This window comes from Callorhinus ursinus, unplaced genomic scaffold (assembly GCF_003265705.2).
Source record: "Callorhinus ursinus isolate GAN/ISIS: 27379988/994484 unplaced genomic scaffold, GSC_fseal_2.0 scaffold41, whole genome shotgun sequence".
NCBI classification, from domain to species: Eukaryota; Metazoa; Chordata; class Mammalia; order Carnivora; family Otariidae; genus Callorhinus; species Callorhinus ursinus.
Window position 1 is genome coordinate 199,913 of NW_027397103.1, and position 11,701 is coordinate 211,613.

An 11,701-nucleotide genomic window follows, 5' to 3' on the forward strand; every position below is an offset into this window, starting at 1 on the left:
GGCATCTCTGTGGCTACATTGTTGCACAAATCCATGTTTATGAGGAAACTCAACTCATTAACAGAACAGGATGCTGTACAAATGGGGCAGAAAATGCTGGGGTCGGGGTGTAGGTCTCCCTTCCCTCCCTGGCTCCGTGAGCTTGGTCAGATGCCTTCCCTTGCTGGAGATTACTTCCCTCATCTTTGAAATTGGTTTGATTTAGGTCAGGGGTGGTGGGGGGTTTAGCATCTCTGGTGCAAGCTTTGATTGATTGGCAGTGTCTGCCCGGGGACCTGTATAGAGAACTATTGTGCGGGGCTCAATTATTGATGGCTTCCCTCCCCCTCAAGCCCCCTCCCCCTCCCGAGGGAGAGTCGGAGAATTATGGTGAATGCAGTGTCTGTCATCCTGGGGCTAAATTTCCCCATCCTGCTTCCTGACTCAGAACTTCTGAGGTTGAAGCCTGGGGATTTATATATTTTGACAAGCTACCTAGGTGATTTTGCCACCAGCAGCTGGGTACCTACCATCCGTAGGTTGGAGTGTGGGGGATCATGAAAATAGCTTTCCAGCTCTGGGTTCTCTGAGTCCAGAATAGTCTGGAAAGGTCAGTCGGGGCAGAATTGGGCAGAGCCTCAAATCCTGAGCCCAGGAGTGTGGGGGTGATCCGGAATCCCCGTCCAGGTCCCCATGGATCCTTGAGTGTCGCTGAAAAGTGGGTTAGGAGGAGAAGGTGCTCTCGGGGCAGAGGGTGGGGGCAGGCGTGTTGCAGTCAGCCTGCCTGGAGCCCATGTGGCCCCTGCTCGGGTCTCCCACAGAACCGCCACGAGATGCTGGCCGTGGAACCCATCAATGAGCTGCTGCGGGACAAGTGGCGCAAGTTTGGCGCTGTGTCCTTCTACATCAATGTGGTCTCCTATCTGTGCGCCATGGTCATCTTTACCCTCACCGCCTACTACCAGCCGCTGGAGGGCACCGTGAGTGGCCGGGAGCTGGCCGGGAGCCGGGCGCAGCTGGGTCCTCCTCTGGGGGGGCGGTCCCCTGTGGGAGGGACTGGAGAGAGCTTAGGAACGGGATGGGGAGGTACCCCCCCGCCCGCCGCCGCCGCACCTGGGGGGGGAAGAGAGTGAAGGAAGAGGATCCACAGGATCCAGATGTTTGGGGAGCATTGGGGATCATCTGGATCCGGGGCCAGACGTTGGAGGGGCCGGGTGAGGACCTGCGTGCCGTCTGCCCCCCAGCCCCCGTACCCTTATCACACCACTGTGGACTACCTGAGGCTGGCTGGCGAGATCATCACGCTCTTCACCGGGGTCCTGTTCTTCTTCACCAACGTGAGTGCCTGGCCCCCAACCGCACGCACCCTGCCCGTCCTCCTTCCTCCTTGTATTTCCCCCTTCCACTCCCTTCCTCTGTCTCCTCCTCCAGGCCTATACCCTCCTTCTCTGCTTTTTCCTCTTTCCGCAGCAGCAAAGAGCCCATCATCTTGGGGCGCCTGGGGGGCTCAGTCGGTTAAGTGTCTGCCTTCGGCTCAGGTCATGATCCCGGGGTCCTGGAGTCTGCCTCTCCCTCTGCCCGTCCCCCCTCACCCCGTCATTTACTCTCTTTCTCAAGTAAATAAATAAAATCTTAAAAAAAAAAAAAAAGAGCACATCATCTTGTCTCTGAACCACACTCTGCCTCCCTCTCTCCCCTTCCCTCCCTTCCCCTCTGCATTCCTGACAGCTCCACCCCTCTCATCTGCCGCCTCCCCTCTTCCAGATCAAAGACTTGTTCATGAAGAAATGCCCAGGAGTGAATTCTCTCTTCATTGATGGCTCCTTCCAGCTACTCTAGTGAGTAGAGGTCCCCTCAAATGAGTCAAGGTCCCCGGGCTGCTAGCTTCTGGGTGAGGAAGGTGGGATTGGGGTTGGGACGTCATCCAGATTTGGGGGCAGGGGTTGGGGGGAGGTGACTCTATTAGGAGTGGATTCACCCAGCCCGGATGGCTGTAGCCCAGAGTCAGGACAAGACCAATGTCAAGCAATAGAGTCTTCTGGTTAAAGCAAGATTCTGGTTGCCACAGAGTTATCGCCATATACACCTTACATAGAAGTAATGTAACCTCTTATGCTGGTGACTGATTGCTAATGTCTGCCAGGAGTGCCATGTGAAGAGTGCTGTGCTTGATTAATGATGTCTGCCTGGGGCACGGGATGAGTTGCTGCACGTGTACTACATCTTTTCCCTTTTTCTTAGAGAACGATGCAATCCACTTAGTCACAAAATCTCCCCTCAACACCACTTTCTCTAGCAATTCCAAAGGGCATCACTTTGGGATCTTTTAGGGCCTCAGGGCCCCTGCACACACCTTAGTGGCCAGCTAATTGAACGTCCTGGTTAATAGAATGCTGGGGCACCCAGTGAATCCACTTTGTTTCTCTTCTGGGGGGTCCAGAAGGCATCGGGATGTCCTGGTCCCCTGGAGGGCTTGGGGGCATGTTTCCCCCGCCGGTGTCTCATTGTCCCCTCTCCCCTCTGGGTCCTCTTGTGGTCTCTGCTGCCTGTAGCTTCATCTACTCCGTGCTGGTGATTGTCTCGGCGGCCCTCTACCTGGCGGGCATTGAAGCCTACCTGGCTGTCATGGTCTTTGCCTTGGTCCTGGGCTGGATGAACGCCCTCTACTTTACCCGTGGGCTGAAGCTGACGGGAACCTATAGCATCATGATCCAGAAGGTATGGGCTGTGGAACCCTCTGGACCACGTGTCCATGGAGGGAGCCACACACAGGATGTGTGCAGCTTATGCGTGGGATGGTGCCCTCGGCCCTGAGGACTTGCCACACCCTGGGGGCCACAGGGAGGGTCTGGACATCGGTGGAGGTGGGAAGGGACAAGGGTGGAGGTGGGAAGGGACAGGGTGGAGGTGGGAACCCTTGGGATGGAGAAGTCAGGAAAATGAGAAACCACGTGTCTCGTGTTTGTCTCCATATTCCCACCGGGGTCTTTAGATCCTCTTCAAAGACCTTTTCCGCTTCCTGCTGGTCTACTTGCTCTTCATGATTGGCTACGCTTCAGGTGAGCTCTGGGGAGCCAGGTGACCTGGTAGGGGTGGTGCAAGGACCAGAAGGGCAGCCTGCTGTGGGGAGGGCAATAACTAGCGTGTGCTAGGTTCTCCCTGCGTGCCAGGCACTGGGCTGGGTCCTGTTCCATCCCTGCCTCATTAGTCCCCCCGACGGGTCTGCAAGGTCAGTGCCTTTGTTGTCCCCTTTACAGGTAAGAAAACTGAGACTTAGAAAAGTTAAATAATCTGCCCAAGTTCCAAAGCTGGGAAATGGTAAAAATAGCATAGTAGTGATTATTGCAAAAGAAGGCACCCGAACTTAGGGCCTTAAAACAGCCATTGTTTATTACTGCTCACAAATCTTTGGGTCAGCTGAGCAGTGGCGCTAACCTGGGCCGGGTTTGGCCCATCTCCATGAGCTCCTGTGTCTGTGGCCGGCTGTGGTTCGGCGGCCGGCTGGCCGGTGCAGCGAGGATGGCCTCGGTGGGGGGTGACCTCGCTCTCTTCCCCATGGCCATCCATCCCCCAGCCGGCTTGGGCGTGTTCCCATGGTGGTCTGAGGGTTCTGAGAACGTATGTGGAAGTGTTCAAGGTCACTGCCCGGCATCCCTTCTGCTTCACTCTGCTGGCCAATGCAAGTGACAGGCCGGCCTTGATCAAAGGGTGGGGAAATAAATTCTACCTCTTGACGGAAAGACCCGCAAAGTCACATTGAAGGGACGTGGGTACAGGAAAGGGTGAATCTGAATACTTAATCTACCAGTTCAGGCCATTTCTGTCTGTCTCCAGTATGCCTTCTCCATAATGTCATGATGCCCAGGGACCTCAGTGGCACAGGCCATGGGTGAAGGGCCAGGAATGGGGATACTGACAGAGCCATTGGGCAGGTCCCCAAGAGGTGAGTGAGCTGCCACCCAATGCCTGGCATCCAAAAGGGAGCGGCTACCTCAGACTTCACCAGGCCACATTCACGTCTGAGGAGGCTGTTCTGGGGATGAGCACTGAATCAGGATCTGATGCTGGTGACAGTTTAACCCAGATGGTTCCGAGGCTCTGCATGGATTATTTGGGGGGAAGCAGAACGGTAGCCTCGGCTGGGGAGATAGGGACAGAACACAGCTGCCCCCTCCCAGGGTTAGGACTGGGAAGAACTAGACAGAGTGTCAGGGAATCTGCAATGGTCAAGAGTCCAGCCCTACTGCGGTCCTAATTATAGAAACTGAGGCAGGAGCTTAGGGGTTAAATGAGCAACAGAGTGGTCAGCTTGGTGGCAGGGCTTCTCCTGATAGGGGACACTAGATCCCTTCTCTGAGGCTGACCTAACACAAACGTGACACATGGGCCTTTTGTGCCCAGGGCAGACATTGCTAATGGATTGCAGAGTGATTTTTCTGATAGGTCCAGATAAGGTCTCAGAATCTTTCTTGGACACATGTGTCGGCAGCCGCTACACAACTGAACAGTGATAGCATATGGGTTGAAATGTGCTCACTGTAATCCCAGGATGAAGGCCCTAGGAGGTTGTATGCCCCGCTGACTGAGGGGCTTAGCCTCCGCATGCTTCCTGCCCTGGACAGTGTAGGGGCCGTTGTTGCTGCTGAACTGTGTTGAGAAGAATCTAGAAGCTTCACCTGGGCTCAGCGGGAAGGGATGTGCGCCAGAATCAGTTTGAGATGTCTGGAGTGGGGGCAAGGGCCTTAGCAGGCATGGCTTCTAGAACAATCAGGCCTGGCACCAGGTTTCAGCTTGCACCTTTCCTCTGTGAGCTGGTGTGGGCCGGGAAATGGGAGCATGACCGAGGGTCTGCCCTCTGGGAATGCTGACCTTCCAGGCTCCCAAGACCTCTACCAGCAATAGGCTAGATTAGGGTTTCCCAGCCTTGGCCCCTTTGGCCCTTGGGGCCAGATGATGCTCTGTGGGGGCCGTCCTGTGCATGGCGGGATGTCTAGCAGCATCCCCTGGGCCTCTCCCCACTAGGTACCAGTAGCGCTGCCTCTCTGGTTGTGACAGCCAAACATTGTCAGATGTCCTCTCCCTGGTTGAGAACTCCTAGACTAGATCCCGGGACCTTCTTCTTCGTTAGCAAGAGTCTGTGGAAAGAGCCAAGGCTTTGGACCCTTGGCTTGGCTCATACGCTGGGTGACCCTGGGCCGGTGTGCTCCCCTCACCAAGCCTCAGCTGTCCCCTCTGTTGAATGGGAACGCTGCTCTCCACCTGTCAACATGTGTCTTCACTCAGCGAATGTCACCCCACCCCCTCCCACAGCCCTGGTGTCCCTTCTGAACCCATGTACCAACATGAAGGTGTGCAGTGAGGACCACACCAACTGCACGGTGCCCACATACCCCTCGTGCCGTGACAGCGAGACGTTCAGCACATTCCTCCTGGACCTCTTCAAGCTGACCATCGGCATGGGCGACCTGGAGATGCTGAGCAGCACCAAGTACCCGGTGGTCTTCATCATCCTGCTGGTCACCTACATCATCCTCACCTTCGTGCTGCTCCTCAACATGCTCATCGCCCTCATGGGAGAGACGGTGGGCCAGGTCTCCAAGGAGAGCAAGCACATCTGGAAGCTGCAGGTGATGCCCCGGGACCCCCGGGACCCCAACCCTGCCAGCCACCGCCCCTGCCAGAACGGGGAGACCTGGCCCACGGCATGCCCCGCTTTGGCCTTCCGCTCAGGGCCAGCTCTGTCTTCTCATTCTGCCTCCGCCTCCCTGTCTGTAAGATGGAGCTTGGGGGCTGCCCAGGCTCCGCTGCCCCTGAGAAGCAAACGTGGCCGTGGGCCTCGTGGGCACAGGGGAGCTGCTGCCTTTGTTTCCCACAAGTGTTCTATTCAGTTCTAGAAAGCAATGGCCCAGGGGGTCACAGCCCTCTCAGGCCATGTATAGCTCATAAACTGGGGGGCTCACAACCAACAGCGCGAGCACAAGGCCCAGGAATGCAGCAACCACATTTACGGTGCATTTCAAGGAAATGGGGCAGTGAGAAGAAAAAAAAAAAAAGCCCCAAGGTCATCCTCCCAGTTCTGGATCTCGGGGGTGGTGGGGGGGACGTCTGGCTGCTCTTAATCTTTATGCGGACCGCTTCCTTCCCCAGGCCTCAGTTTCTCCATGGGGTACAACTCATAAGAGGCAAAGTGGCAACCTGTGGACTGGGTTTGACCCACAAAGATTCATGTTTTCTGCATCGCCATATTTTTAAAAAAAATTCATGCAAAATTTTAAAACGAAGAGATTTCCCATAAAAATCCAGCCTTCTGGCCTTTCTGGAAAGCTGGAAGCCTGGCGGGGCGGGCCCACATCCCTTTCTGGCAGTGCCTGGGGGGATGGGAGGCAGGGGCCTGCTCCCCACAGGGCTTGTGCTCCCGGGTGTGCCCCACTCCCTACCCCTCCCTGGTGCTTCCCAGCACCGAGTGGTGACATCGTGCATGTGTCATGGGGCTTCCTGCCTCTGATCCTGCTTCACCCATTTGTGCTCCTGCCGGGCCCCATGGATTTCTGAATGTATAACCCTACTTCCGGGGCAGTAGGGATGCGCATCATTTCTGCCACGAGGGCAGTAGGCGCTGGGGGGGGGGGCAGGAGGAGGCTCACCAATGGCCTGCCCACCCCTCCCCCCCTGCAGTGGGCCACCACCATCCTGGACATTGAGCGCTCCTTCCCCGTGTTCCTGAGGAAGGCCTTCCGCTCTGGTGAGATGGTGACCGTGGGCAAGAGCTCGGACGGCACCCCAGACCGCAGGTGGTGCTTCAGGTGAGGTAGGGGCGGGCGGGGCCGAACCATCCTGCGCCGATCGAGCCTCCTTACCTTTTCTACGCATTGCAACGTCCCGAGCCACTGAGGCCCCATGGGCCCGACCGGAGTTCAGTTCTTCTGGGTGATCTCGGGCAAGTCAGTTTCCTTCCCAGCCTGGGTCTCTTCCACGGATGACAGCACCACCCCTCGGGGCCAGCCGCATGGAATCAATGGACTTGGGCCATTACCCAGATGCACAGGGAATGCCCCCTTCTTAGGGGAACCCTGGGGTGAATCCTTTCTCTCAGGGTGAATCATTCTTTGTAAAGCAATTGCCAGCATAGAGTATGACCGTCACGTCTGGAGTCAGGCAAAGCCAGTTCCTCGTCGGTGAAGTGGGGACAATACCAGCACCCACCTCGTAGACCGGCTGGGCAGTCCTGTTCAGTTGGAACCCGAAGTTCAAATCCTGACTCTCTGAGTGCTTAGCTTTGTGATCTTGTATGAACCGTGCAACAAGCCCAAGTTTCCTCATCTGTCAAACAGGAACGGTGAACGTACCTTCCTTGCTGGGTCCTGACCTGTAGAAATGGCTCCGAATAGGGAGGTTGGATGAAAACGACAAAAAATAATTCTCCAAGGAGGAAATTAGATTGAGCCTGTTGGGGCACAAGGGGCTGCCTGCTGCCTTGGCCAGGGCGTCCCATAAAGTGGAGGAGAGAGCGTCAAGAAGCAGGGTGTCCGCTGCAGATGAACAGATAAGCAAAACGTGGTGCAGCCCTAGAAAAGATGATTCAGTTGCAAAATGCAGTGAAGTCCTGAGGCTCCAGCACGATGAACCTCGAAGACATAATGCTGTGTGAAAACAGCCACAGTCAAGGGGCCATGTGGTGTAGGATTCCATTTATATGAAATCTCCTGAATAGGCAAATCTACAGGGAAAGAAAGCAGAACACAGGTTATGGGGAGGTGGGGTAGTGAGACCTACAGCTCGATGGGCACAGAATTTCTGTTTGAGGGTGATGGGAAATATTGGGAATAGACAGCAGGGGTGGTGACCTGACACGGGGGGCAAGGGGGATATGTTTAATCCCCTGAATAGTATCCTTAAAAATGGTGAAAGTGGCAAATTGTATGTTACGTGTATTTTACCAGAATTTTTAGGGAATGGAGAGGTTGTGCTGAAGGGCTGGAGCGGGGAGGCTGCCTGGGGGTGGGGAAGGGGTACGGTCGGGGGGGGCTCCCCCTGACCCTTTTGCCTGCTGTGGCCCCGCCAGGGTGGACGAGGTGAACTGGTCTCACTGGAACCAGAACTTGGGCATCATTAACGAGGACCCGGGCAAGAGTGAGAACTACCAGTACTATGGCTTCTCGCACACCGTGGGCCGCCTCCGGAGAGGTGAGTGCAAGGCGGCAGGGGGTTAAGTGGGAGAGATCCAGGGGTGCAGAGGGGAAGCCCTGGTCATCCTCGCCCCTGATTTGCTTTGAGCAGTCCTGTCCCGTTTCGGAGACTCACTGTTCACGTCTGTAGAATGGGCCAGCCGCTGAGTTGTTGCCCTTGCTGCTCATGAATGTCTGGGGCACCTCCCTTCCCCTACACTGGGTACATGAGACACAGGGACGTGGGCCCTCAGCCATTCTGACCCAGGTTTGAATTCTGGCTCTTCTACTCACTCCTGTGTGCTCCTGGGTTTGGCGTCTTGACCTCTCTGAGCCCCAGTTTCTGCCTCTGTAAAATGGGGATGATAATCCTCCCCCTTTAGATGGCTATGGAGTAACCCGGTGCACAGGAGGTGCTCAGTACCTGTGTGTGCATTCTCCACCCGTCCTGATTCCTCCCTCCGCCGTGCTCTCGACAGATCGCTGGTCCTCGGTGGTGCCGCGCGTGGTGGAACTGAACAAGACCTCGAACCCAGACGAAGTGGTGGTGCCTCTGGACAACATGGGGAACCCCAGCTGCGACGGCCACCATCAGAGTTACCCCCCCAAGTGGAGGACTGATGACGCTCCCCTCTAGGGGCTGTGGGCGGGGCAGGGTCTCTGGCCTGCAGCCCAAGCCCGTCCCTCCACCCGCCTGTTTCTACCCCACCTGCATTTCAGCGGTGCCTCCCGGGGGCGTCCCTCACGTGCTCCTTTGACCTCCAGAGGCGAGGGCTGGACACAGATGAAGGGGAGGCCCCAGGACCCTCTGGCCCCCAGGCTCCTGCCCCCAGCTCCGCCTCCCCACCCGGGGCATGAGGCTCCTGACTGCCTGTCTCACTCCCATGGAGTCACATAAGCCAAGGCAAGGGCCTCTCTGCCCACGGGGGCTCAGTGCCCTGCCTCTCCATTATTTATTTGCTCTGCTCTCAGGAAAGTGGTATGATCCTTGCCCTCAGAGGGATCTGGCAGAGGCCTCGGGACCCCATTCCAGGTCACCGCCGTCCAACCCCAGCCCCAGCCTGGGCCCTGGGCTGCACACGGCACCCTGTGCAGCAGCATGCTGGCTTTGCGTTGGGGTGGGGCCGTGCCTTCAGTGTGTTCTGTAAATGGTCTGGTGTTTGTCGGTGCCCAATAAATGTTCATTCACTGATGGTGAAGATGGTAGGGATGACGATGGGGGGAGTGGTGATGGGCATGGGGATGACAGCAGCGAGACGGGGGAGCTCAGAAATGCTGGTGGGGGGCAGGGATGAGAATGAGGAGCAGTGGTAGTGACCAAGGTGGTGTTTAGGGTGATGGCTGGAGGCTGGACTCAGGGCGGCGGTGGTGGTGGGAGCCTAAGAGATGTGAGTGACGTTGGAGTGGAGGAAGAAGATGGAGTCAAAGGAAGAGGGGGAAGAGCAATGTTGGCTGGGTAGGGGAGTAATGCTGGGCAGAGTAATGTTAGTGGCGGGGAGAGAACAGAGGTGTAGGGAGAGTCATGTTGGCAGGAAAGAGTAATGTTGGTAGGAGAGAGTAATGTTTGTGGGAAAGAATAGTGGGGGGAAAGTAATGTTGATGGGAGGAGAGTAATGCTGGTGCAGATTAATGTTGGCAGGGGGATAGTAATGCTGGTGGCTAGAGTAATGGTGGGAGGAGAGTAATATTGGTGGAAAGAGCAGAGCAATGGTCGGGAGAGTAATATTGATGGAAAGAGTAATATTGGTGGGAAGAGTAATACTGGTGTGAGAAGAGTAATGTTGGTGGGAAAGAGTAATGGTGAGAATGAGTAATGTTGGGGGGAGTAATACTGATGGAAAGGGTATTGGAGGGAAAGGGTATTATTGGAGGGAGAGTATTATTATTCCCCTGCAGGTGGGAATAATGCAGGTGGAAGAGTAATGTTGGTTGGGAAAAGTAATGTTGGTGGGAGGAGAGTAATGCTGGGGCAGATCAATGTTGGTGGGGTGAGTAGTGAGGGTGGGTGGAGTCATCATGGTGGGAGGAGAGTAATATTGGTAGAAAGGGTAATATTGGTGGGGGAGAGTAATGCAGGTGGGCGGAGTAAGACTGGCGGGAAGGATTACTCCCCTCGGCTTGAGGAGAGTAATGGTGGTGTTGCTTCTCGTGTCCCTTTTTATGAGGGCGGAAACCTTTCCCGAACGACCTCCCCTCTTGTATTATTGGCCAGAATGGCATCACGTGTCTCCTGCTTCAGCCAATCAGCAGGCAGGAAGCTGCAGGGCCCTAAAGCTGACGGACAAATGGAGAAAGGTAGTTTCTCCTGCCAGGAAACCGTAATGACTGGGCCGGCGGGTGGATGTTGCAGGCCTTTTTCCAGATGCCCACCCTTCACCTCAACGACTTTACGACACCTGCTAATCGCTCGGGACCTCCGAGAGGCAGAGCTGGAGCCGGGGAGGGCATTGGCTTCCCCCAGGCCACAGGGACTGGAATGGGGGCCTTTCCCGAGGAGACTTGCAACGTCAGTACCTGTGCCAAACCGTGTCAATGGCCCGCTTCCCCACTCTTCGCTCTGCCCGTGAATTTGCAAGAGAGCCTTATGAAGTTCTCCCACTGTGGGCAAAGCACAATTTTGCATCCCTGGCTTGACTGTGAGATTTGTTTTAACCAATGGCGTGTTAAGGGACATACCTGGGCTAGCCCCTCCCCCCCCAAAGGAGGCTGAGAGATCCATGCAGCGCAGCAAGCCTGGGTGACATCAGAGGAACCCCAAAGATGCATGAGAAAGAATCGTTCTCCCATGCCAATGAGTTTTTGCAGTGGTTATTTTTTTTTTAAGGGCAGGCATCGATTTTGTGGCAATAACTAATGGATGCAGAATATCCACTACACCCCATGTTTCAGATGAGGAAACCAGGGCTCAGAGAAGTGAAGACTCTTACCCAGGGCACCCGGATGGGAAGTGGTAGAGGTGGGATTTGAATGCTTGTACTCTGCCCTCGGAGCCCATTCTGGAGAGAAAACACTCTTGACGCCTGAGGGGTGACAGGTGGAAAGGCCAGGTCGCCCCTCTGCCCTGTAAGACCCTGGCTGTCACTTGCCACTTTCGCGGAGCCCCCCGAGACTGTCGGCTCCCATTTAGAACCCTCTCTCTCTTTGAACATACCCCTAACTTTATTCCAACCCGGATTTCTTATTATGTGCGTGTATGTGTATTTAATAATGATAAAGCACTTGTATGTCATATTTGACAGGAGGGCTTTTTTCATCTCAAGTTTAAAGTACTACTGGGAAATAATTAGTGCTACTAGAGTCAAAAACAATGGGACCCCATCAGAAAAGACAATCTCAGAAACTCTCAGATCTTAATTGAACAATTACCTCTTATGCCTATGAATACTTCATTATTACATGCCCTGTTATTATTAGCTGTTATTATTGTTTTAGATGAATGCTGGGGATTTTTTAAAAATCAAAAGCCATTTTCAACCACACTGTTCATCTCCCCGGAACGCACACTCCTGACATTTCCGAACGTAATAACGCCGTGGCCAGCAGCCTCCACACCTCGC

The 11,701-nt window shown here is 55.2% G+C and overlaps 1 protein-coding gene across 4 annotated transcripts in view; it reads left to right on the forward strand.

Moving 5' to 3' along the window:
- The window catches only part of TRPV4 (transient receptor potential cation channel subfamily V member 4), a 36,313-nt gene extending 26,977 nt beyond the window's left edge, over positions 1–9,336 (forward strand). For all 4 annotated transcript variants that reach the window (XM_025889376.2, XM_073880966.1, XM_073880965.1 and 1 more), the window contains 9 exons: positions 801–959; positions 1,224–1,316; positions 1,744–1,817; positions 2,532–2,697; positions 2,972–3,038; positions 5,290–5,606; positions 6,655–6,782; positions 8,042–8,163; positions 8,624–9,336. In XM_025889376.2, coding sequence (XP_025745161.1) covers positions 801–959; positions 1,224–1,316; positions 1,744–1,817; positions 2,532–2,697; positions 2,972–3,038; positions 5,290–5,606; positions 6,655–6,782; positions 8,042–8,163; positions 8,624–8,781 — 1,284 coding nt within the window. In that variant the 3' untranslated portion in view covers positions 8,782–9,336. The remainder of the gene's footprint in view (positions 1–800; positions 960–1,223; positions 1,317–1,743; positions 1,818–2,531; positions 2,698–2,971; positions 3,039–5,289; positions 5,607–6,654; positions 6,783–8,041; positions 8,164–8,623) is intronic.
- Positions 9,337–11,701: the final 2,365 nt, after the last annotated feature.